The following is a 27,477-nucleotide window of genomic DNA, read 5'->3' as shown; positions in this document are numbered from 1 at the left end:
CTAATAATTTTGCTAGTAGGTGTGTTTTCCCCTACCAGTCCACCAGAAGACGAGATATCTTCTAGTGATCACCCCCAAATTATTAATCCTAAGAAAAATAGTAAGTTAGATGAGAAAGCATTACACTTAGATGCATCTAGGAGAGATTATTCTGCAAAGGTAAATAACTGTTTAATACATGAATATGTAGAGACTGTGGAGGCAAGGGGCTGCTATGTGTGCACTAAATTGCCTATTCTGTTTCAGAAGACATTACCTATCATCATATTCCCGTGACTTATGAAATTTCATGTAGTCTTTTATTGAGTTTGTTTTTTATGGGACAGGGCATTATCAGTATTGTTTTTCAAACTCCAATTTAGTTACTTTATAGATAATTGATCATTTGAACAGATGTCTGGTTCCCTTGGAAATAAAAATAATTGCAAGATTTTTCAACCCTTTTTCCACTTTACACACAGTTTATGCACACCAACACAATTTAACTTGTATATTATCAGAGGTTAAGAAGAAATTCCTGAATTTAGTTGAGGATAAAGTAAGTGGACAAAGGAAGAAATAGAACATCAGTTAGCAGGAAACCTATCTGCCTTTGCTCTAGACTTGGAACACAAAAGAAGATTGCGCATTTTGATGGAAAGATCTGATACTGATAATGTGTTTGTGGGAAAGAGTGAATGAGAACACACTTTTGAAGTTCAAGGGTACTATAAGTTGCATTTGGATAGAGAATACGCAGTTATCCCTGGAGTTTATTTTGTTTGTAGAAATCATGCTTATTTTAGAATGCCAAAAGGATGGTATGGAACACATTATTTGGGGATTGTTTTTCCCTAAATATATCATGTAGAAGATTTTGACGATCCTGTTTGGACTCAAGGTTAAAAATCTAAGCGAGGTGTGAGTGCAAATGATAACGATCAGATCAATGGTTTTACAAAATCAACTTGCATTAAAGATGTTGCTCGCAAAAGAGGGTGGAGTCTGTTGGATGCTTAAGGTCCAACAATGTTGTACTTTCATTCCGGAAAAAAGCAAGGAGTTGCAGAAGTATATCCTGAATATTTCAGGGTTGATAAAGGATTTGAAAGAGTTCAAAGTGACTGGTGCATGGGAAGCAATTGGAGATGGGTTTTCTGCTATAGGTAGATGGTTTGGAAATTTGGGAAGTGGAATTGTAGGGTTCATGTTGAGATCATTGCTGATTATTTCCATAGTGGGTATAGTTCTGTTTGTTGGGTACGTTTCCGAGGAATAAGGATTCAGCAAAGCAGAAAGAAAGCAGATGTTGAGTTGGAAGGCAGTCAGTGTAAATATTAGGATGACAGGAAGCGTTTGGAAGAATCCAGATAACAGCTGTTCAAAACGACTAGGTTTTAGACTGTCTTATTCAAGGATGAAGTGGATTTATGATGATGTTACACATTATCAGAGGGAGGATTGGAAAAGCATAACCTGGCTGTGCCATTATGCTTCTTAAAACGTGAGAAGGGGTGGTTATTTTCCTTTTTTGGAATGTGTAAAACGGATTGTTAAATGCAGTGGGCTGAAATATATTAGTAAAAGTGCACAATGAAGTTAATATTTCATGTAAGCCACATGTAATGCTCGTTTGCAACAGAGACAATGTTATAGTATTTTAGAAATGTTATTCTCTATAATGATTTTATATTCGACAAGTTTGTCATTGAAAGCATATTGAAATAAAAGTATATTTGTGTTCATTTTAGTTTGGTCAGAGAGATGGCTGCCTCCTACTTGTGTGTTCTAATCTTCAATGGGAAAGCTTGTTTTTCCAAAGCTGCAGGTGCTGAAACTAACAAGGAGCTTGTTGTGCACAAAAGATAAGAGAGTCTGAGAGCAGTGCTACCGGACGAAAGGAGTATCCTGTCATTGGCAGCTATAGCTTTTGAGATTCCTGAATGCAAAGGTGTATCAAGGTCGAGGGCCGAAGGCTTTGGAAGACTGAAGTGTTAATTATAATCGATTAGCAGTTTTGTTTTTCAAATGAGAGTTTTGGTTATGATGTCATCACATCTGTAAAGTTGGTGAGAGATTCAGATTCTCTTTCTCCCTCGGTCAGAGTGGACCCTTTTGAGGTACAGACCTCATACTTTCTATGTGACTTCATGCCACTGCACCTCTCTAGCACAGAATCTTCTAAAGAAGTTCTGTTTGCTAACCTTTCTTAGCTATTCCTTTAGTATTAGAATAGTTTAGGAGCTAGATTTAACAGCTAAGCATTGAAAACTTAGGGGCATATTTATACTCCGTTTGCGCCGGAATTGCGTTGTTTTTTTTGACGCAATTCCGATGCAAAACTAACTCCATATTTATACTTTGGCGTTAGACGCGTCTAGCGCCAAAGTCCATGGAGTTTGCGTCATTTTTTAGCGTGGACACCTACTTTGCGTTAATGAGATGCAAGGTAGGCGTTCACGTCTAAAAAATCGACTCAGAGGCATGTGCGTCGTATTTATACTCCCGGGCAAAATTCACGCCCGGGAGTGGGCGGGTCAAAAAAAATGACGTACAGCCGCTTTTGTGCCGTTTTTTAGCGCCTGCAAAAGGCAGGCGTTAAGGGACCTGTGGGCTCTAAAGGAGCCCAGAGGTGCCCTCCCATGCCCCCAGGGACACCCACTGTCACCCTTGCCCACCCCAGGAGGACACCCAAGGCTGGAGGGACCCATCCCAGGGACATTAAGGTAAGTTCAGGTAAGTGTTTTTTTTTTTTTTTTTGTGGCATAGGGGGGCCTGATTTGTGCCCCCCTACATGCCACTATGCCCAATGACCATGCCCAGGGGACATAAGTCCCCTGGGCATGGCCATTGGGCAAGGGGGCATGACTCCTGTCTTTGCTAAGACAGGAGTCATTTCTATGGGGGTTGGGAGTCGAAAAAAATGGCGCAAATCGGGTTGAGGCAAAAAAATTGCCTCAACCTGACTTGCCCCATTTCTTGACGCCCAAGCCCCATATCCCCCTACGCCGGCGCTGCCTGGTGTACGTCGTTTTTTTCCACGCACACCAGGCAGCGCCGGCGGCTAACGTCGGCTAACGTCATTGATTAAATATGGCGCCCGCATGGCGCTTCAGAATGGCGTTAGCCGGCGCTAATTTTTTTGACGCAAAACTGCGTTAGCGCAGTTTTGCGTCAAAAAGTATAAATATGGCCCATAGTGCCTGGTTTGTGTCAAAAATAACACGCCCGATGGGGCACAGACAATGTGTTGTTTCTTTCCACGCTGGAAGGGGCTTGCGTCATTTTTTGGCACGCAGTCTTGGTTCCTCACTGCGATGCAGGGATCTTTTTGACACCCAGGGACGATGCGGGGAAATCCTGGGCGCGCTGGAAGATGTCACAGGCGTTGTGTTCATCCGGTAGGGCGGTGCATATAATTTTCTGTCTCATGGTAGGTGCTGCATCGATTTTCCATTAGGGGAATCGGCTGCATTGTTCTGGTTCCGCTGTGCATCAATCCGGTAGGGCTGTGCATCACATTTTCTGTCGCAAGGCAGGTGCTGCGTCAAATCTCCACTCGGGAAGTCGGAATGCGTAATTCTGGTTCAGCTGTGCGTCGATATCTTGGTTGCAAGACGGCTTGCGTCGTTTCTGGCAGGCTGTGTGTCGATTTTCGGCACACAAGGAGTTACCTGAAGAGGTGAAGTCTTTTTGCCCCTGAGACTTCAGAAAACAGTAGGCTCGCTCAATCCAAGCCCTTGGAGAGCACTTCTCAGTCAGAGGGCAGCAGGGCAACAGCAGCCCTTCACAGCAAAGCAGTCCAGATGAGTCCTATGGCAGCCAGGCAGTTCCTCTTGACAGGTTTCAGGTTCAGGTCCAGAGGTGTCTGAGTTGGTGGGGTCAGAGACCCAGTTTATATACCCAAAAGTGCCTTTGAACTGGGGGAGACTTTTTTTCTTGAAGTGCACAAGTTCTCCTTTCAGTACATGTCTGTCTGCCAGGGTCCCAGTATAGGGTTTGGTAGTCCATTGTGTGAGGACAAGCCACTAGCCTTTGAAATGTAAGTGTCAGGCCCTCCACCCTTCCAGCTCAGGAAGACCCAATCAGTATGCAGATAAGTACAGGTGTGTTAGAAATGAGGTCTTTGGTTGGCAGTCAGGTTACCCCCTGTCCAAGCAAGGACCCTCACTCTAGTCAGGGTAAGTCACACACAATCCAAATTATCCTGTGCCCACCCTCTGGTAGCTTGGCACTGAGCAGTCAGGCTTAACTTAGAAGGCAATGTGTAAAGTATTTGTGCAATAAATCATACAATAACACAACGTAGCACTACAAAAATTCACAACACAGTGTTTAGAAAAAGATATAATATTTATCTGGATATTTGCAGGTCAAAAACGATCAAAGATGCAATAAGAAAACGTACGGATATCACTGAAAAGTGATATAAAGTGTCTTAAGTCTTTTAAAAGCAAACAAAGTCTCTTTCAAGCACAAAGTACCTGGTTCGCGTGAGAAATCTCCGCAGAGGGCCGCAGAGGAGGAGAAGCGGGGAAACAAAGGGGTGTGCGTCGATTTCTCGGGCCGCACACAGTCGATGTGTCGTTTAGTTTCCACGCAGGGACGGCTGTGCATCGATTCACGGCGGTCAGTCGTGGATTTTCTTCAGGTTGTGGGGTTTTCAGACACCCCGGGCTCTGTAAGTGGAATCCTGTATTTGTGACAAGCTCTGCGTCGTTCCGGTGGGTGGTGCGGGAAATTTCTTCCTCACAGCAGGCGCTGCGTTGATTTTCCCTCTGGAAGGCGGGCGTCGTCGTCCCAGGTTGGCTGTGCGGCGATCTGGTGGGCCATGCGTCGAAGCTCCGGTCGCACCGCAGGCGGTGTCCCGGTTCGGCGTGCAGTGAATTTTTCACCACAGGACAGTCTGTGCGTTGTTTTTAGCAAGTTGTGCATCTAATTTTTGCTGCAGAAGCAGTCCAGTTGCAAGAGAGAAGTCTTTTTGGTCCTGAGACTTCAGGAAACAGGAGGCAAGCTCTATCCAAGCCCTTGGAGAGCACTTCTTCACAACAGCCAGGGAGCAGCAAGGCAGCAGTCCTTCACAGAAAGCAGTCAGGTGGGTCCTTTGGGCGGCCAGGCAGTTCTTCTTGGCAGGATGCAGGTTCTGGATACAGGTTCTTGTCCAGGAAGTGTCTGAGGTGGTAGGGCAGAGGCCCTGTTTTATACTCAAATGTGCCTTTGAAGTGGGGGAGACTTCAAAGAGTGGCTTAGAAGTGCACCAGGTCCCCTTTCAGTTCAATCCTGTCTGCCAGGGTCCCAGTAGGGGGTGTGGCAGTCTTGTGAGAGAGCAGGCCCTCCACCCTCCCAGCCCAGGAAGACCCTTTCAAAATGCAGATGTATGCAAGTGAGCCTGAGTACCCTGTGTTTGGGGTGTGTGTGAGTGAATGCACAAGGAGCTGTCAACTAAAACCAGATCAGCAGCTACCACTTCAATAATGTATGAGGGCAGCCCCAATGTTAGCCTATGAAGGAAGAAGGCCTCACAGTAGTGTAAAAACGAATTTAGGAGTTTTACACTACCAGGACATGTAAACTACACAGGTACATGTCCTGCCTTTTACCCACACAGCACCCTGCTCTAGGGGTTACCTAGGTCCTACCTTAGGGGTGACTTATATGTGGAAAAAGGGGAGATTTAGGCTTGGCAAGTACTTTTAAATGCCAGGTCGAAGTGGCAGTGAAAATGCACACACAGGCCTTGCAATGGCAGGCCATAGACAAGATTAAGGGGCTACTTACGTGGGTGGCACAGTCAGTGCTGCAGTCCCACTAGTAGCATTCAATTTACAGACTCTGGGCACATGTAGTGCACTTTACAAGGAACTTGCAAGTGAATCAAATATGCCAATTGGGAGTGAACCAATGTTACCATGTTTAAGGGAGAGAGCATATGCACTTTAGCACTGGTTGGCAGTGGTAAAGTGCGTAGAGTCCTAAAACTGGCAAAAACAGTGTCACAAAAAGTGGAGGGAGGCAGCCAAAAAGTTAGGGGATGACCACCCTTTGGCTGTCAGGTCTAACATGGGTACCCCCCAGCTGAAAGTTGGGAGAGCTACCCAACCCTTTGGGAGCTCTCATCTGTAAGGCGGAAGAATCTGGAGAGACCATCAGCATTGTCGTGGTCAGTCCCCGGACAATGCTCCACCGTAAAGCCCATCCCCTGTAGGGAAATGGACCACCTCAAGAGTTTAGGATTTTCACCCCTCATCTGCATGAGCCATTTGAGGGGCCTCTGGTCTGTCTGAACTCAGAAGTAAGTCCCAAACAGGGTATGGTCTCAGCTCTTTCAGTGCCCAGGCCACAGCAAATGCTTTTCTTTCAATGGCACTCTGCCTCTGATCCTCTGGTAATAGCCTTATGCTAATAAAGGCTACTAGCTGGTCTAGGCCCTCCTCATTTAGCTGTGCTAGAACCAACCCTATGCCATGCTCTGAAGCGTCTGTCTGCACAATTAACTCCTTGAAGTAGTCAGGTGCCATGAGCACGGGTGCCATGTAGAGAGTCAAAGGCTTTCTCACAAGCCTTTGTCTAATTCACCAACCTAGGTTGCTTTTTGGAAGTGAGTTCTGTTAAGGGTGGGCATTATGGTGCCATAACCCTTAACAAACCGTATCCAGTGACGCCTAAAAAGGCTCTCACTTCCGTTTGGGACCTAGGTGGTTGCCAGGCCATGATTGTCTCAGTCTTAGCCTGGAGGGGCTGCACCTTGTCACCACCTACTGGGTGTGTCAAGTACACCACGGAACCCCAACCAATCTGGCGCTTACTGGCCTTGATTGTCAGGCCTGCCTGTTGAAGGGCCTGGAGCACCTCTTGGAGGTGGAGCAGGTGTCCCTCCAAGCTGGAACTGTAGACAGCAATGTTGTCTATGTAGGCAGCGCAGAACACATCCTTCCCAGCTAGGACCCCATTAACCAGCTGTTGGAAGGTAGCTGGGGCATTTTTCAACCCAAAGGGCATTACTTGGAACCCCCTCAGAAGTGGAAAAAACAGATCTCTCTTTGGCCCCTCAGTCAAGGCAATCTGACAGTACCCTGAAGTGAGATCAAAAGTACTGAGGAATTTGGCAGCGCCTAGCCTGTCTACGAGCTCATCAGCTCGGGGGATGGGGTGAGCGTCTGTCTTTGTGACAGAATTGAGACCCTGGTAGTCCACGCAGAACCTAAGTTCTGGCTTTGCACTGGGGGCGGCAGCCTTGGGTACAAGCACCACAGGGTTGGACCAGGGTTTGCTAGACTTTTCAATCACCCCAAGAGCTAGCATCTTGGCTACTTCCTCATTTATGCTAGCCTTCACCCTGTCTGACAACCTGTAAATTTTGTTCTTTACAGCGGGACTATCTTGCACCATATCAATAACATGTACACACAGGTGTGTGAGTCCAGGGGTGAGGGAAAACAGGGAGGAGTACTGCTCTAGTAACTGGTAGCAGTCCCCTTGCTGGTCCAGGGTCAGGGAGTCAGAGAGATTGACACCCTCCACTGACCCATCGTATTCTTTGGCAGAGAGGTTCACTGCCTCCTCCACACCATATGTCACCAGAAGCATGTTGACCTCAGTCCTCTCAAAATGAGGCTTCAGTCGGTTCACATGGAGCACCTTTAGGGGACCCTAGGGGACTGGAGGTCCACTAAGTAGTGGCCTCCTCTTTACACTCCTTGATCTCAAATAGACCAGTCCAGCGGTCCTGGAGAGCTCTAGGCTCTACTGGCTCCATCACCCAAACTTTGTCTCCAGGCTGAAACTCCACCAGGATAGCCTTCTGGTCGTACCAGCGTTTCATCACCTCTTGACTGGCCCCAAGGTTGCTGTTGGCCTTTTTCCAGAAGCATTGCATCTGGTTGCAGGGGGCCAACATGTAGCTAACCACATCCTAACCACATCCTGAGGGGGGGGGGGGGTGCCTTGGGAGTTTTCTCCCACCCCTCTTTCACAATGCCTAAGGGTCCCCTTACACAGTACCCATAGAGAAGTTCAAAGGGACTGAACCCTACCCCCTTCTGGGGTACCTTTCTGTAAGCAGAGAAGGCATGGCAAGAGGACATCCCACTTACGCCTCAAGGTCTTGTTGAATCTCTCCACAAGACCATTGGAATGAGGATGATAGGGTGCGGTGAACTTGTAGGTCACCCTACATGCATCCCACATGGACTTCATGTATGCAGACACAATCTCCTTTAGGAATACCACACGGGTAAAGATCCCCAATAGAGTTCTGGTCACCACCGGTGCAGTCATCATCCTCAGAGGGATTGCATCTGGGTAACGGATGGCATGGTCCACCAAAACCAGGATAAACCTGTTGCCTAGGGCAGTTTTGGGGTCCAGTGGACTAATGACGTAGATGCCCACCCTTTCAAAGTGCAGTGGTAAAGTGTGTAGAGTCCTAAAACCAGCAAAAACAGTGTCAGAAAAGTGGAAGGAGGCTATTGAAGTCTTGGTCTTTTATATGTTGCTTTGATTTATGCTTATGTTTTACTGATGAATGTGCTGTGCCACTATGTGACAAACCAGTACATTTGTTTTTTTGTCTTTTGTATTGCATTCCTATATGCATGGGGCATTGTAGTTTGAGGGATTAGGATCTTCTGGTGCAAAAGATGTTGATAGTGCCTAAAACGTGAGGAGTCTAGTCCACAAATAGAGGGTTTATTGAGTTCCGTGACCTTTCTTTACTGCGCATCGCCTGTCTTTTGGGAGGCCCTTTTCATTTACCACAAACCATTTTGTAAATTTGTAATGTTGTGCTTAATAGTTAATTTTGTGTTTATGGAAGTACTATTCGTTTTTAAAGATAACACACCAACGGCCATATTTACCAAAGAGTTGCATGGCTCTTGCACTGCACAACGTTGTGCAAGAGTGACACAACATCTTAAGTTAAATTTATCAAACCAGGCATGGCCTGGCTTAATAACTCCAGAGTGACGCAATGAGGTGCAAATTGCCGTGTTGCGTAAATCTGCCCTGGTCAAGGCGTTCTATGGGTGAAGAGTGGGTTTTCCCAAACATCCAACTGTGGATTTTGGTGCATTTCCAGAGTTACCATTACTGGTAGACCTGGGAAGTCGTCAAAAACCCACACCTCCCCCGGTGAGGCGTAACAGGAAAATATTATGCAGCACACATAGAAAGAGGAAAATGCCTCTCAGGCGTTGTTTTTGTGTAGAAAGGTGCCCCTTCTTGCACAAAATCAATCCTGCTTACAATGCAGGAACCCTTGCACCATGGTGCAAGGGTGTCTGCGTTGGCGCGAGGCAGCATATTGTGCGCCAGGGATGGGAAAAGCCAGGAATGCGTTGTACAATGTTACGTTCAGCGCATTCCTGCCCTTTACCTATCACACCCAGTTTCTAGCTCATAGCATCTCTCTAAATAATCTTTGTATATGTTTGCCTCAGTACCCTGAGAGTCAATTGATCATAAGGGTGCTTGGTTCCCTGTGTGGTGATCCCCAGCATGGAGGCCGGGGCCACCATAAGCAAAATACCCTACTTGTAACAGTTGGGAGTGCAGTAACTTCTGATAGTCCTGAGATCCTTCATCCATGATTTCTCACAATCAGAATATCACTTACAACTTTATTAAATGGGATAAGACACACTACTAACATACTGTTACCTCTTCACTGCAGACCACTTTCAGAGTAATGATGATTGTTAGACGTTGATCATATATTTTATTACTCAAACTGCACGTTCTGCATTTCTGCCCTCTAAATGGCAGGAGGGCTGCCAAATTGAGAGTCGTTTGCCACAAAAGTAAATACTTTTCTCTTTCCCAACCCCACTGAATGCTTGTATGAGATGTGTGGACCACCATGTCGTTCCTGGAGAGAAACGCCCAAAGCAGAGATTCGTCTCAAGGATTTCCAAATCTAATGTTCTCCAAGTGCTTGCAGTGGTGTCTCAGTGCATGGGGGTACAGTCACATGGTTTTCCTTCTGAATATATTACATAGTTTCAAAAATGGTTCCATACTAAAAATATACTAGCATAAATGACATCAGAGGGACTGGCCTTGAGAATGCGGGCTCCAAAACAACCTCTCCATTGGTGCTACAACCACTGAAAGGGTGTCCCCTGGTAGATTCTTCAGCAATGCTGTTATATAATGCAGTAAATGAGGTACGGGGAGTCGAGGTGGACCTTCGAATATAGCCCTCTGTATCCAAAGAAAGTTACGAATGATTCTGTATTATAAATGTATGCACTCCACCACCATAACCCTCATCTTCACTTCCCTGCAGCACTAAATGTTGATTTTGTAAGAGGTATTGGGTAGACCAAAGCCATGTAAGTGCAGAGGATGACCCCACTTGCAGGCTTGGACCATCCATTTAATTCCAAATATCTGAAAACATACATTTCTGACAGACTATGGGGAGTAGCATCATTGTCAAGAAGAGCTAAGCTAGCCAAGGCTGGGGTCAGATTTTGTGATCACAAAAAGAAATACTTACTTAAATCCCAAGAAAGAAAACTGGAGCCAGAGCCAGGCTAGTGTCAGCATCAGTATCATGTTGGGGAAGGCAAACATGAACCAGGAAGCAAAGTTTATAACATCACCATTTTCGGGGAAGAGTCTGCAATAAAAAAACATTTAAAACTGATTGTAAAAATGCTGGAATTATGTGTATTTTTGTATAGAGCATAAACAGAGCAGTTTGCCAACTGCACTCCATGGGCCTCACTTACAAGGTCCGAGGCTCAGGGCGGCACAGCAAGTGCCTTGCTGCGCCACCCTGTGCCACTGTTAAAGGGCAGGAATTCACCCTAGCTACAAGATACAGTTCAATTCTGTCCTCTCCCCCTTCGCTGGTGCACACATTGCTGCTTAGCGCCAACACAGGCACCCTTGCACCATGGTGCAAGGGTGCCTGCTTAGTGGGAATGATTGTTTTTGTGCAGGAAGCGACACCTTCCTGCACAAAAACAGTCACAAGAGGTGTTTTCCCCTTTCTATGTGTGCTGCAGAATGCATTCTGCAGCACACATAGAAAGAGGAAAAAACGGGTAGAAATAAAGATATTTCTCCCTGTCGCGCCACTCCATCCCTGAGGCAGTGAAGTAATCGGACGCATTCTCAGACTTGTAAATCTAGGAATGTGTCAGATTCCTCTGGGTTCCATGGGTGTTGCGTGGGAACACCCCAAGCAACACCCATGGAATGCCCCTTTCACACAGTGTTATGCACGAAAGGAGTGCGTATTTACAAAGCTATGAAAAGCCATGCAAGGTGGCTTTGCGTGGCCTGGTAAATATGGGCTGGTACACTGCGCCAGTGGCACAGTGTGGCCCCAAGTCTTTTTAGTCCCACTGTACAAAAATGCTTGTTCTTATAAAACAAACCCCTAAAATCGGAGTATATTTTTAAAAAGAACATAAAAACAATGGCCTTGAAGTGCAGGATGCTTTCTCTTTGCACGTCAGGTTCAGGGATTAATTTCCCTACTTCGGACCACAAGTCTTGCATGAATGATGGGACCCCCAACATCATCAATGGCCAGCATTATGGCAGGATGAACATCGTCATGAAATGAATACACACATGAATTACCACCATACTCCAGTGGGCAGCACTATGGAAGGTGTGGGCACTGTTGTGCCGATTGCTTACTATACATCAACAATTCATTCCTTAGTGCAATGGATGTCCAAAATATAGAAAAGAATTGCCACTAAACTACTGGAGCAGCAATTGCACTTGTGGGAATGCCACAATATTATATAGAAATTACCATTCTAGTAGGACCAGCAATAAGACCCACACGTTGCCAAGAAATACCACCATTATGCAAGAGTCAGCATTTTACCAGGGGTGGGAAATGAACATGATACCATATGTTATGACAAGTTTCTAAGAAACACCACTATTTCACCAATGGGACCAACCGGCATGCCCAGAAGATGGCACAAAATATCATTATTCTACAAGGGTCAACATTGTAGCAAGGGTGGCTAGTTTGCAGCTGATGCCCACAAGTTGACAAGAAGTAAAAGTATTTTTCCATGGGTGGGCATCATAATAAGGACGCCCACAAATTCCGGAGAAATATCACCTATATGGAAGATCCAGCATTTACCAGAGATGGTTAGTGGGTATCGTGCTATTGATGCTTACAAGTTACCAACATATGTCACTACTATGGGAGTGCTTGCATTTTACCATCATACTGTGGATGCTTAAAAGTTGCTATCATTTTGTGAGGTCTTTTATTTTATCTTGGTGGGCATCATGCACTGGATTGACAAGAATAACCACCTTTAAGCAAGGGACAACATTTTACCAGGGTTGGGCAGTGGGCATTATTTCCTGGATGCCAAGAAGTTATCGAGAAAATTCCTCATCATAGGAGGGCCAATATTTCACTAGGGGTGGGAAAAGGGCATTGTGCTATAAATTCCTCAAGTTAGCAAGATTTACCAGAGGGCCTGAATTTTACCAGGGTGTACTGTGATCTCTATACTCAAATAAACTGATGTCCACGCACAGACATGCACACTGTAGGAACATGGGTTCAGACCCACTTAGCCCCCTGGTTATTCTGCTTTTTTTTTTACTACTCAGTTCGTGGATATATGCAGTGAGTGAATCTCACTAGCTGTGCCTCAGTCACTCTGTTATAGTGGAAGTGCCAGCTGCCAGTGCCTGCCTTTAAAATAAGGTCAGAAGCTGCAAAGCTAGGGTAAGAGACCCTGGGCTGGATGCAGATGGAAACTTGTGCACATGTGTGTGGGCTGAGCGAGTAGGACTACTGCCCCACTCAGCCCAGTATCTGGGCACAGGTATCCTGTCAGAGAGGACCCTTTGCTGACCTGTTCATGCCTTTTAGGATGAGTAGGCGTTCACAGCGTAAGTATGCAGCGTGTCACTGAAAAGTGTGCATGCTTCATTTACATTATGGACTAAAGCTGCACCAAAGTACGGGTTTGCAATATTTAGGCCTAGAGACTAGGTTGACACACCAATTGTATGATGAATCAGTATCCCATGTGAAGATGTAATGTTACTTTTGTTATTTCTGCAATCCTGTCACTTCTAATTTGTCGTAATTCTTTGAGCCAGCTCCTTAATTAGAATCTGCCTTTGGATCACCCTGCTGGGCCAAATTAATGACTCTGCTAGCTAGCTGGGAATCAAAGCCTTTCCCATAGAAGAGGATCATCTGCCAGTGATTGTGACTGTTCCTGGAAAAAACCTACATGTGCTCATGACCTTTTCTTCCAAGAAATTACAAAGCATTCTGGGCCCAGTGGCCTGAATGGAGGCTTCCTGGTGGCTAGAGTCCATCCCCAAGAACGAGAAAATTCCAAGATCATCACATTCGGCCCAGGGAGGCCGAAGAAACGTTCCTTTGTGTTGGTTCTTCCTTCTAGGTCTGTGTGGCTGTTCCTGAGGCCAAGGAGCCAGAGAGGAAAACACCCCCTGTTGTCTCTGGGGAGCCCGGGAAAGTGTGGTCCCATGAAAGATGTTTAACATCATGTGGAAGTCCCTTTCTTCGATAAACAACAATAGATTTCACCTCAAGTCACTGCTAATTAGTCCCATTTAGGCACCGTTTGAAAGTAACAACAAAGTATCACCAGTAGCAAAAAATAATTGGTTTATGGATTGGAAGCTGCAATGCCAAAATGCCATTGTGGCAGAGACAACACCTGCTCAACACTGGTATTGATCTTCTCCAGGGTAAAATGTCAGTGACGTCATTGGCCAGCAGTGGTTCGTGATTTTTTGGTGCACGTGCAGCAAGTAAAAGCTAAATCATGTCCAAAAGTACCAATACGCTTAAATTTGTATTACAGAGGTGATCGGGGCACATGCTATTTGGAGATATGTTTTATTTATATAGAATGTGCACCACCATTGCAGTATCAAATTTAACTTTAATTAAAATAAATAAACATGAAGAAAAATATCCTTACCTTTGTGAGTTAATCCTTCGGACCTGGGCAGTAGTATCCCAGCCAAATCCAAGCACTGCTGTCATGCTGCTTTTTATATATTACAGCATAAGAGCAGTGCCAGGATTGGCTGGGTCAGGGAAACACAACACTCTATCGGAAACTGATTGAGCTGTGCCAAAGCTCTTCTAGCTCCCACACAGCGTTGATTCTGGAAGCCAGAACCGTGCATGATAGGCTGGCCACAGCAAATATATGGCCAATCTGATATGCGCAGTTCATAAACACAGCCTCAGTGAACCCTCGCCACATTGTTCCGTAGCCCGGCTCCTACCCTACAGAAACCAAATACATCAGGATACGAAGTCTGTCTGGGGTGTGGTGGCTTGCAGTAGGGGGTCAACGCCCCCACACTCCTATGGATGACTCAACCCTGGTAGATTGGAAAGGTGAAGAGTGGAGTGGCATAGAGTAGAGTAGAGTCGAGTAGAGTAGAGTGGAGTGGTGTAGAGTAGCATATGGTAGAGTGGTGTGGAGAGGTGTAGAGTACAGTGGCATAGAGAAGAGTGCTGCAGAGTAACATTTGGTGTAGTGAAGAGCAGAGTGGAGTAGCATTGAGTAGAGTGGCACAGAGTAAAGTAACATGGCGAGAAGTTACGCAGAGTGGAATGGAATGGAGTGGAGTAGCATAGAGTGGAGTAGTATGTCATAGAGTACCATGGCTTGGAGTTGCATAGAGTGGAGTGGAATAGAGTAGAGTGGAGTGGTGTGCAGTGGAGTAGACTGGATTGGTGTAAAGTGGAGTGGAGTGGCGTGGAGTAGAGCAGAGTGGATTGGTGTAGAGAGACAGAGAGTGGATTGGAGTGGTGTAGAGTAGCACAATTGTGTGTGTAAGTAACTAAAGAGTCATTAGGGCCTACAGATAGGGTGAAAGTGACATAAATAGGAACATGTATGCCTGTGTTAAAAGTAGGAAAGCGCATTACACATCCAGGAATCATACTGAATCACTTATAAAATAAATAAAAAGTGAGATGCAAAAAGCTGAGGAAGAATATAAGTACTTGAACCATGCTCTAGGGAGGATCTAGCACAAGAAAGGAAGGAAAGCTGAAAATGAGAGTGATGAACAAAGGAACTAATTGTATTCTGGGGGCAGGTTGTAATCCCACTGAGTTGTAAACAATATGTCTTGCAGCACAGCACAGTGTAGGCGAGACCTAATAACTTCTGGTAATTAAGAATTATATCCATCGACCACTATTTGCTGGCTTCAGAAAGTAACTTTGGATCTGGTGCACGGTTTATTCAACCCATCTGAGTTGGTTTTGTTCCTCAAGCTCTGTCGTTTCGTAGCACAGGTTTGTGCTTTATAAGTCCCTGCATACATACTCAGCCATGATGCTGTACACATGGCAGTTTATGGGGCATAAAATGGGCTCTAAGGCAGGGCTGTGGTTTCGCTGATGCAGAACATAGGGCCAGATGTATGTAGCTTTTCCTTAGTTGCAAACAGCCTGATTTGCATGAATCACAATTAGGAAATCGCAATTCCAAACATTCGTACATGTAGCCCATGGTCATTGTTGGTTTGCGACCATGAAAATAGTATGAAAAAAATTATGAAATGACAATGGGAGTTACTTACGAGTTCATCTGTCCTTTCAGCACAAGGTTGGGCCCTGTCCCCGTCAGGGTGGCCGTGCCGCCGATGCTAGCCGCGTAGCACACGCACAGCGACATGCCTTTGCAGATGCGCTTCTTCTGGGCGCTATTGTCCAGCACTTTGGGGCTCCCTGGAACATGCCCATTCCCTATTACTGCAAAGGACATAAAACCTCAAAACATCGTCTTATTAATTATTCACAAATAACAGCGGATGATCGAAAATTAAGGACCAATGACCTGAGGCATGTGCTACTTTTCTTGTGAACACATAACTCCCCCCTGCACGTAAAGAGCCTTTAAGTTTTGTTTCTGTCTTGTTCCATTTGCTTTGAGTAGCAGGACAGAGTCTCATGCGGTGTCTTTTGAGAAAATGCTGCTGATTGAAAATGACGATTGGTGTCATTTCCTTGCCTGAAAAGTGAGGGAATGTTATAATGCACGACAAATTTTCTCTAACACATAAGAAAATATAAATACTTGTAAATGAACATTGCAAATATTTCAGAATCCATCAGCAGCAAGAAATCTTTAAATAAAGCACAGCTTTTGTTGTCATTCTGAGGTGTGATGAAACAAATATTTTAATAAGGTCAAAACAACCCCAGACACTAATGTAATGCACAAATCAGGGGCTTCTTAAGAATTAGGAGGGCCCTGGGACAAATGTATTTTGGGAGCCCCTGTTCAGAACAGCTTTGAATTTATGGTCCAGTTTCAGCTCTTTCATGCTTAAGCACACTTGTCAAAATTCTAAAGGTGTTTACTTCTACCATTCAGGGATAGTGATCTGTGTTTTCAATATTGTAACACAGCAGCAGCTCATTAATATTACTGTAAATAATCTCGATGACACCGTCCCATTTCTCATGCAGGAGCGTCTATTTTGATATGAAAGAAATGTTTTCACGGATATTGCATGAAACACAAACACATCATGTCTGTTTCAAATTACTGTAATAGACTCTCACACATCACATCACACATCACCCACATTAAAACTAAATTAAAGGAAAACGGCCTTAACAATCTTTTGAACAATCTATTCAGGAATTATTCAAGGTCATCAGGACAAGATTATCTGCAGTATAGAACTGGCTCTATCCAGGGGGCCCTGAAAGGCTGGAACCCTGGGTCAGAACCGACTTTGTCCATGCCTTAAAACCTTTCTGCACAAATTATAAATATGCACTGACACTTTCAGCATGTTATTGTTTGTGCATTACATAGGTTTAACAGTAAAGTTGCATGACTGATGCAAAGTTGTTTGGCATTTCAAGAGGCCATTGTTATGCAAAATGTCCTCTAAGATCATCTGTGTCACAGACAGTACTCTCACACCATGCTTTATTATTTGTTTAGGGCAATGTGCTCCAGAATGCACTGCATGGCATACACTGCTCACCTATTATTCTTCCACTGAGTGGACGTGGCTCATTTCGTACACCTTGTGTCACACTTGAATGTTTCACTATCACTGTGACTTCACTGGCATAACATTCATATCAGATGGTAAATAGGAATCTGTATTTCTGAAATCTATACGTCGTTGGTCTATAGGTGAATTTCAAATTCCCTTATACGAGTGCCACACTGGAGTAAAAAGTAACAACGTTTTAAAACATCACGCAATATAAGTGAAGCATACTTAGATGCCCTCTTCACTTTTTGGGGGGAAAAGTTGTAAATCTACATTTTGAGAGAATTGTTTCAGCAAAAAATTGAGAATAAAGGTGTGATTTAGGAACAAATCAAATTTCAAGCAATTACACTTGTTGAATTATAATTTCGTACATTTGTAATTTAAAGGGTCATTTCTGATGCACAATTTAATTCACAGGACCATTTCCGATGGCCTGTGCTTGAAAACCTTCATCTTGATTATGAATGAATGACAAGTAATCAAAAACGATCACAATCTTTAAACATTTCTATTTTAGTGATGACGTTGTAAGTCACTGTCCTTGTAATATCAAAGTAACAAAAATAATGATTCAGTGTTAAATACAGATAGATTCCCATAGAGTCAGTTTTTAAAGAGGGGAAGGGATGATGCAATGAGCCATATATGTTATGTCATGTTAAATTGATTTGTATAGCTCATAAATCACCCAAGAGTATCCAGGTGCTTCAGCAGATGTGTAGTTTTTTAGTCCCCAAGATGCTTATACGAAGAACCAAGTCTTCAGCTGCATGCAGAACTCAAGAAGTGAGGCGAAGGCTCTGATGTGTACAGGGAGCTCATTCCATGTCTTGGGTGTGATGTACGAGAATGAACAACCTCCAGGTTTGATTTTTTGGATGTGAGGAATGTGTGTGATTGAGAGTGAAATAGAGCGTAGGTGTCTGATGGGTTGGTGAAAGTGTATGTGGCTGTTCAGGGATTCTGGCCCTGTGTTGTGCAGGACTTTGTAAGTGTGTGTTAGAAGTTATAATTTGCTGCTCTTGTAAATATGGAGCCAGTAAAGCTTCCTGGTGTATGAGGCTGGCAGCAGTGTTCTGGATGGTATGCAGTCAGTGTAGGAGTTGTTTGGAGATTCTGGTGTGTTGCCGTAGTCGAGCTTTCTGGTGATGAGCGCTTGTATGACATTCAGTCTGGTGTACTGAGGTAACCATTTAAAGATTTTTCGCAGCTTGCGTTGGATGTAAAAGCAAGAGATCCACACTGTGTTGACTTGAGCCGTCATGTTGAGCTTGTTGTCTAAGATGACCCCTAGATTTCTTGCATGGTCTGTGGGTGTTGGTCCTAGCTCCGAAGGCCGCCTGGTAGAGTCCCAGGGGGAGGTCTTGTTGCCAAATACCAATACTTCTATCCTGTCAGAGTTGAGCTGCCAGCAGGTATTTCGCATCTAGTCTTCTACCACGGTCATGCAGTTGGTGAAGTTTTTTCTGGCAGTGGCTGTTTTGTCAATCAGGGAGAGGATGAGTTGGGTGTCTTCAGCATAGGAGATGACAGTGATGTCTTGTGATCGGATGATGTTGACAATGGTGGGATCTATATGTCAAAAAGGGTGAGGCAGATGGACGATCCCTGTGTGACTCCACATATCAATTATTGGCCTCTGATGTGAAGGGTGGCAGCCTGGCCCTTTTGGTTCTTCGTGTGAGGAAGGAACGGATCCATTTGAGAGTGGATCCTTGTATGCTAATTTCATGGAGTCTTTTGAAGAGGGTGATGGAAGACAGTGTCGAAGGCCGTAGAGAGGTCAAGTAGGATGAGAGCTGCGGTTTCTCCTCGGTTCAGGATGATTTAAATATCATCAATGGCTGCAATGAGTGCTGTTTCGGTGCTGTGGTTCTTTCTTAATATTGATTGAGTTTTGTCTTGAATATGGTAAAGTTCAAGGTGGGTCGTGAGTTGTTTGATGATGGTCTTCTCAATCACTTTGACTGGATCGGATAGCAGGGAGATGGGTTGGAATTTGCTCAATTGATTTGGGTCGGCTGTGGGCTTCTTGAGAAGGGCTCTCATTTCTGCAGGTTTCTATTCATCCGGGAAAGTGGCAGACATGATGGAGGTGTTGATAATGTGGGTCAGGGTGGTGCTGATTGGTGATGTGCCCAGGTTGTAGCTGTGGGGGTATGGGACCATTGGGGCCCTTAAGTGAATGTTCCACATGACTGCAGCTGTGTCATTTCTAGTGAGGGTTGTCCATTGGGTCAGGTTAGTGGTGGGTAGATTAAACACAAGTTCTCTGGGATTAAGTTGGTGTGGAAAGTTGCTGTAGATGTTTGTGATTTTGGTGTGAAAGAAGTTGGATTGGTTTTCGCGGAGTTGCTGGGAGGCAGCGATGTTGGTGATAGTGGCTGAGGGCAAGGTGAAATCCTTAATGATTGAGAAGATCTCTTTGCAGTCGCTGAAGCTTCCTTTGATGCGGTCGACTAGTGTTTTTTTCTTGCTGTCCCTTATTTGCTGGTGATAGCATCTGAGTACAGCCTTGTGGGCAGTTCTGTTGGCAGTGTCGTGGCTGTCTTTTCATTTCCTTTCTAGTTGTTTACAGTGTCGTCTGGTGTTTCGGAGGTCTTCTGTTCTGCTGGCATACTTGTGTGATCTACTATACTTGTTGGGTTTGATGGCAAGGGAGTCCATGCAGTTCTTGTTCCAGTTGTTGAAGTTGTTGAGGCCCTTGTTGAGGTTGTCTGTGGGGCTCGGTTGATCTGTGCTAAAGATGCTGAGCCAGTCTACTTCTTAGATTTTGTCCCAACTACGACTTGGAATGTGTTATAATGTGTGTTTCTTTTATGAATAGAACCTTTGTAGATTGTCATGGGAACCGTGACATTCCGCCTCAGACGGTTATTGGGAGCTGGCTGAGGTGGAGGTCATATCTGTTACTGGAACTTAAATAAACTAACTACTAAATCATCCCCGTGCCAGTGCCGTCCTTCACAACATAAATTTGGCGACGAGTTTGAGCCAGCTTCTATGGTGAAGGAGCGGTGTGATCTCTATCTCGAAGGAATTTACGTGTAGCAATGGACAAGCACTGCGTAAGGATCGTCAGAATCTTAATCTGATCTTAACCAGAGACTTCGCCGGATCAGCTACTGTCGTTTGAGATGTCGAGTGTGATGGCAAACAGACATCGTGTAAGAATTGTGTGCTGAGTCGTCTCTGGATCAGCAGCTGCTTTCCGTCAGACTTTGTGTTTGGGAGCCAAGGAGATCGTGCAGGCGCAAGGCTAACTGTTGCGGTCAGTGTCTTGATTACAGTTTTTAACTGGGCTAGTGTGGAGGTCTGTTGTGCAAGTCATCATATATTATATATCAATGATTGATACGGGCGCGTGCAGCTTTAACACAAACACTGATGGAACACTCGTGCCACAAAGCAAGCGAAAGCGCGTGGGAGCGCAACGTCACCTTGGTGCCATACAGCAAACAAAAGCGTGTGGGAGCGCAACGTCATCTTGGTGCCACACAGCAAGGAGAAGCGCGTGGGAGCGAAATCTCACCTGAGGGCCGCACACAGCAAGCAAAAGTGTATAAGAGCGTAGCGTCATCTTGGTAATCCTGCAGTTCAGAGTGTGCAGGAACACAATTTTGTTTAGCAGTCAGTGTTCTTTCCGGCACCTGTCTAAGAACTACTTCCGGTATGCGAGTATTAGAGGAAAGGCCATTCTGATGCTCACACCAACACCTAAGACGGCATATACTGAGCTAATACTCAGTCTTCATAACGAGTTTAGGACCATTTTCTTCGCTCTTTTGGCAGCACGCTGAACAAATACCGTACCTGTTGCCATGATGGGGAACCTCTGCGATATGCACGTATGTTAGTGAAACTTTTCTGATCTTTGTGTTGTTTTCTTAATGCTTTCTTGGCACTAACAGTACTTTGCAGAGATAGTGCACTAGTGGGGGGCAATTGGTGTTGGCGTATTTCATAAAGTTTTTTTTTTTATATATTATTGCTATAGATATATATGTTTATATGATATTTGTCATTGAACAATAACAATATGGATTTACATGCCATTGCACCACCACCTCTGTTCTTACCCCAACCGGGTGAGCCCTCACTTGAGTGGGAAGAATGGTTGGACGTTTTTGATAATTATTTAGAGGCAATAGATGGGCGTAATTTTTCCCTTGGGCGGAAAAAAGCTATTTTATTAAATGCTTTGGGTAAGGAAGGACAACACATTTTTAAGTACCTACCTCCGTTACCCATTCAGGAAGATCAACCTGATGTGGATGTTTATGCTGACGCACATAAGCGCTTAGAAATCAGATTTGCAAAGGGTCGCAATATAGTAATTAGGCAAAATAAATTTTATACCCAGCCACAACATCCAGGGGAGTCGATCGATGACTTTGTCACTAGGTTAAGAGAATTGTCTCTAAAATGCCAGTTTGGTTCAATGACTGAAGAGATGATACGTGACCAACTTATAGTACAGTGCAACAGTCGTAAGATACAAGAGAGATTGTGGGCTGCGAAGAATCCTACTTTAAAAGATGCCATTGAGATAGCTAAAGTAATAGAAGAATCTGAGTACTGCATGAGAGTGATTGATAAGAAGGAAGAGAAAATTGGGGTGTCACTTATTGGTCAGCATACAGACAGTGAAGCTATTGGTAGCAAAGGTGGGGCAAGTGCGTGTAAAAGCGGTAAAGGTGGTCAGAATGTGAGAGTAATCGGTAAGGGATGCAACAACTGTGGCAGCTATAGTCAAAGCGGTAAAGGTGTAAAGGTGGTCAGAATGTGAGAGTAATCGGTAAGGGATGCAACAACTGTGGCAGCTATAGTCACAGTACCGGAGTGAAAAACTGTTTTGCGAAAGGAAAGGATTGTAGGAAGTGTGGGCAAAAAAGGACATTTTGCAAGGATGTGTCGAGGGATTGCAAAGACGAAGGTAGCAGTGTTATCAGAAGAACCAGATGAGGCTTTGAGTATGCGTGCGGACAGTGTACTGATGGTTGGGCATCAAGACAATAGGAGACAAAGACCTACAGCTGAATTTCTTATAAAGGGAGTGACAATTCATTTAATGGTTGACTCGGGGTCTTTACACACCATCATACCAAAGAAATTGTTCATGTCTAATTGGCCTGATGTCAAGTTATTGCCAAAAGACATCAACCCTTGTGGGTATCAGGGTGAAGAAATCGATATTGTAGGCTATATGGTAGGTGACATCATCTTTGGTGAAAGGGTGGTTGAGGGAAAGTATATGTGGCAGAAGCAAGTCCACCGATCCTCGGGTGGGCTCATCAATACGACTTACACATTGTCATAAATCCTCGTGCGCAGAATCCCGTTATGGTAGTACAGGAAGTGATGTTGGAAGACATTATCAGAGGTGCGGACAATGTGTTTCGTGAGGAAATTGGTGAACTCAAAGGGTATGTGCACAAACTTAAATTGAAACAAGGGGCGATGCCAATCCAGCATAAAGCTAAAAGGGTACCTATTGTGGTTAGAGAGGAAGTCAACAAGTTATTGCGAGAAATGTTAAAAAATGGGGTAATTGAGCCAGTGGAGACTTCAGAGTGGATTTCTCCTGTTGTCATTACTCGCAAAGCCGATAACAAGTTGAGATTCTGCGTCGACTTGAGGAGCCTGAATCAATGTGTAGTTGCAGACAATTTTCCACTCCCCAACATAAATGAACTTTTGACTCTACTGAAGGGTGGGAAATTTTTTACGAAATTAGATTTGAAACATGCTTATCATCAAGTCAAATTGCACAATGATTCTAAACCTCTTACATCTTTCATAACCATGGAAGGCACATTCCAATTTACCCAAATGCCTTTTGGGTTATGTTCGGCGGCCAGTGTGTTTCAGAGAGTAATGAGTGAGGTCCTAAGTGATTTAGAATGTGTCATTTACTTCCAGGATGATATTTTAATCTTTGGAGACACGGTCGAGAATAATAATTTCACCTTAAAGCAGGTCCTTGACAGAATTTCTGATGCTGGGTTGACATTGAGGAAAGAGAAATGTGTGTTCTTGGTCAGGAAGATAGAATATCTTGGGCATACCCTCTCGGGTGATGGTATCAAGCGTAAGAGTAACTTATTAGATGCTATTAGGCTGGCTCCACCGCCTCAAGATAAAGATCAATTGAGGTCTTTTTTGTATTATTCCAAATTCGTGAAGAATTTTGCTTCTAAGATGGAGGTTCTGAAAACGTTATTGTGGAAGGGTGTAAGATTTTTGTGGTCTATCACGCAACAAGAGTGTTTTGAGGCCATAAAGGAGGAGGTGTGTGCTGCTGGCATACTGACCCCATTTGATACAGGAAAGAGATCAGTAATTACTGTGGATGGGAGTGCATACGGTATAGGAGCAGTGTTTGCGCAGATACATCCAACAGGTGAAAAGACTGTTGCATTTGCTTCGCGTTCCTTAACAAATACTGAGCGCAATTATTCCGTTATTGAGAGGGAAGCTTTGGCTGCAGCTTGAGGTATGGAGTACTTCAGAGTTTACATATGGGGTACGCAAGTGACATTACGTTCGGACCACAAACCTTTGATGAAGATTTAGGGGGTCATTCTGACCCCGGCGGTCATGGACCGCCGGGGCCAGGGTTGGAGGGAGCACCGCCAACAGGCTGGCGGTGCCCCGCAGGGCATTCTGACCGCGGCGGTTTGGCCGCGGTCAGAAGAGGAAAACCGGCGGTCTCCTGCCGGTTTTCCGCTGCCCAAAAGAATCCTCCATGGCGGCGCAGCTCGCTGCGCCGCCATGGGGATTCTGACACCCCATACCGGGCCCCCGTAAGAGGGCCCCACTTTGAATTTCACTGTCTGCATTGCAGACAGTGAAATTCGCGACGGGTGCAACTGCACCCGTCGCACCTTCCCACTCCGCCGGCTCCATTCAGAGCCGGCGTCCTCGTGGGAAGGTTGTTTTCCACTGGGCTGGCGGGCGGCCTTTTGGCAGTCGCCCGCCAGCCCAGTGGAAAACCCAGAATCACTGCAGCGGTCTTACGACCGCGGTGCGGTATTCTGGAGGGGGGAACTCTGGCGGGCGGCCTCCGCCGCCCGCCAGAGTTAGAATCACCCCCTTAGTCTTCTGGTGGGGCTGGAAAGGGTTCGGCAAGACTGGCTCGGTTAGCAGCTAGATTACAGGAATACATTTATGTTCTAGAATACGTACCTGGGTGGAAGAATGTGCAGGCGGACTGCCTATCACGTTTACCTTTGGATTGGAAGTCAGTTGACGAAGAAGGCGTGTTAAAGTATGAGAGTGAAGGGGCAGTTGCAAGTGTTTGTGATGTAGTTCACTGGACCTTGGGGGCGGTGATTAAAGAGGAGTGGGAACAAGCGATGACACATGATGAAGTGTTGAAGGGAGTACTCAAGATGATAGTGGAAGGAGGAAGGAGAGAAAGTACGTTACCCACAGCCCTTATGCCATTTGGGAAAGTTTTGGATGAGTTGTCTATTTTAGACAAGAAAGTGTTGGTACGGGGAGAAAGGTTGATACCCCTGTTAGGTGTCAGGAAAAAGTTATTTGAAATTGCTCACGAAGGACATTTAGGGCAAATTATGTCCAAAAAGCGTCTCAGAGCTGAGTTTTGGTGGCCAGGAATGGACGATGATGTAGTAAACTGGGTAGAGAGGTGTTCTGAGTGCATTGAAAGTGAGAAAAGGTTGAAGGTGGGTAAGCAATCCATGTGTGGGACCATGTAGGATCCAGGCATAGCGTGGCACACAGTCTGCGGCGATTTTATAAGTCCAACTGCAGGTGTAAATCACAATCAGAGGTTTGCTTTTGTCTTGGTTGATCTGAATACCAAGTGGTTAGTCGTGAAGTTTATGGCGGAAGTGACGACTGCATCTACAATAAGGATCTTATCCGAAATCTTTGGTGAGGAAGGTTACCCAGACTGTCTTGTCACCGATAACGGTACTCAACTTACGTCACATCGTATGAAACAATTTTTAAGTGAGTGCGGGGTGAAACATACACGCACTTCTCTTTATAATCCTCAAGGTAACGGTGCAGTAGAAAGAGCTAATAGGATGGTTAAGGGAGCCATTCAACTAGCCTTGGTGAATAGACTATATGTAGGGAAGGTCGTGAGTGACTTAGGCCCATATTTATACTTTTTGACGAAAAACTGCGCCAACGCAGTTTTGCGTCCAAAAAATTAGCGCCGGCTAACGCCATTCTGAAGCGCCATGCGGGCGCCGTATTTATTGAATGACGTTAGCCGGCGTTAGCCGCCGGCGCTGTCTGGTGTGTGTTAAAAAAACCGACGTACACCAGGCAGCGCCGGTGTAGGGGGAAAATGGCGTATGGGCGTCCAGAAATGGTGCAAGTCAGGCTGAGGCAAAAAATTAGCCACAACCCGATTTGCGCCATTTTTTTACGACGCCCATCCCCCATTGAAATGACTCCTGTCTTAGCAAAGACAGGAGTCATGCCCCCTTGCCCAATGGCCATGCCCAGGGGACTTCTGTCCCCTGGGCATGGTCATTGGGCATAGTGGCATGTAGGGGGGCACAAATCAGGCCCCCCTATGCCACAAAAAAAAACAAATACTTACCTGGACTTACCTTAATGTCCCTGGGGTGGGTCCCTCCATCCTTGGGTGTCCTCCTGGGGTGGGCAAGGGTGGCAGGGGGTGTCCCTGGGGGCTTGGGAGGGCACCTCTGGGCTCATTCTGAGCCCACAGGTCCCTTAACGCCTGCCCTGACCCAGGCGCTAAAATCCGGCGCAAATGCGGGTTTTTTAGTCCCGCCCACTCCCGGGCGTCATTTTTGCCCGGGAGTATAAATACGACGCATATGCATCGCAGTCATTTTTTAAGACGGGAACGCCTACCTTGCATATCATTAACGCAAGGAAGGTGTTCACGCAAAAAAATGACGCTAACTCCATGAACTTTGGCGCTAGACGTGTCTAACGCCAAAGTATAAATATGGAGTTAGTTTTGCGTCGAATTTGCGTAGAAAAAAAACGACGCAAATTCGGCGCAAACGGAGTATAAATATGCCCCTTAGTGTGGGCGTATCGGACTACGGAGAACAACACACTTGTAGCTTCGTCTTTTGAGTTAATGCGTGGTCGGAAGCCTAGTACCAAGTTGACACCGTTTTGGTTAAAAACTTTATTGGAAGGGAATGGAGGTGTGCAGGAATGCCAACAGGGCGCAAGAAAACACAGTAACAAAATTGTCCCTGGTGATTGGGTAAAAATAAAATCTGGAAGATGTATTGGAGGATTAAACAAGTTTCGAGGGCCATTTAAAGTTAAGGATATTGGGAGATGGCACGTTGTGTTGGAAAATGGTGGAAAGTGGAATTTTAGGAGGTAGCTAGATTTGGTGCGGAGGGCTCAAGGTACTGTACACAGAGGAGTGAATGTGAGGGGTCTATGTTGATTGGGGTGAAGGCGTGGTCTCAGAAAGTCAGAGTTCTAGAAAAGAGGGTGAGTCAGGCTCTCTAACATTTGATGATGAGACCGCTAGGTCCATTGTTGGAGCACTGGAAAATTTGGATAAAAGTGGGATGTTAACTTCTCGGAGTTCAGAAGATTAGGGTGTGACAATCTCTCAAACATTAGAGGTTGAGTCACCTCGAAATATTCCAGAGACTGAACAGAGTCCCGGGGAGGGTTGTTTGCCTTTGAAGGAGCAGAGACAAAGGCGTCCTCCTTTATACTTACAAGATTATGTAAAGTAGTCATGTTTTAAGTTATGTCTATCATAAGTCAAATTTAAATCTCACTTTGTTTTGTTTTGTATAAGTTATAGTAACCGTAAAGTTGAGAACCAAGAGGGGTGGGGGCCGCTCAGAGTTGTCTACTGCAACTACTTGGTGAAGTACAAGCAATGGGTGACCATCAATGGACAGAGGGTGGAGGCTCTGAGAGACACAGGAGCCAGTGTGACTACAGTGAGGAGTCACCTGGTGTCTGAAGAGCAGATTAATCCCCGGGTACTTCACCAAGTAGTTGCGGTAGACAACTCTGAGCGCCTCTGCAGAGTGGCGCAGGTTCCCTTTGAATGGGGGGGGGGTCTCAGGTTCCTGGAAAGTAGCTGTGAGTCCAACCATGCCTGTTGATTGTTTGCTAGGTAACGACCTGGAGGATTCCCCTTGGAAGGAGGTGGAACACAGGTCTCACTTGGAGATGTTGGGTCTGCCTGGGTGGGTATGCGTATCCACCCAGTCTATGGCAGCCAATCAGGGTAGTCAAGAGTCCCTGGAGCCTGAAACAGTGGCCCAGGGGACCGCCAAGAAGAGGAAGGGCAGGGGGCGCCGGAAACCGGCCCCCGAGGCTCCCACGGTCCGGGAGGAGGCGGAGCCTGAGGGTGATGCCCGGAACCTACAGGGGAGCAGGTGGCTGAACTGGGGGAGGTCCCTGAGCTGTCACAGTGGCAGCAGGAAGGGGGACTCACCAGGGAAGCATTCTGCACAGTGCAGAAGG

The 27,477-nt window shown here is 45.5% G+C and overlaps 1 protein-coding gene across 4 annotated transcripts in view; it reads right to left on the bottom strand.

Moving 5' to 3' along the window:
* Positions 1–27,477, bottom strand: part of LOC138286583 (Na(+)/citrate cotransporter-like) — a 285,677-nt gene that overhangs the window by 71,320 nt on the left and 186,880 nt on the right. For all 4 annotated transcript variants that reach the window (XM_069226982.1, XM_069226984.1, XM_069226985.1 and 1 more), the window contains 2 exons: positions 15,571–15,742; positions 10,481–10,603 (listed from right to left, as the gene is read on the bottom strand). In XM_069226982.1, the coding sequence (XP_069083083.1) occupies positions 10,481–10,603; positions 15,571–15,742 (295 nt within the window). The remainder of the gene's footprint in view (positions 1–10,480; positions 10,604–15,570; positions 15,743–27,477) is intronic.

The sequence above is a fragment of the Pleurodeles waltl genome, chromosome 3_2, assembly GCF_031143425.1.
Source record: "Pleurodeles waltl isolate 20211129_DDA chromosome 3_2, aPleWal1.hap1.20221129, whole genome shotgun sequence".
Lineage (NCBI taxonomy): Eukaryota > Metazoa > Chordata > Amphibia > Caudata > Salamandridae > Pleurodeles > Pleurodeles waltl.
This window is presented reverse-complemented; position numbering and strand designations above follow the sequence as displayed.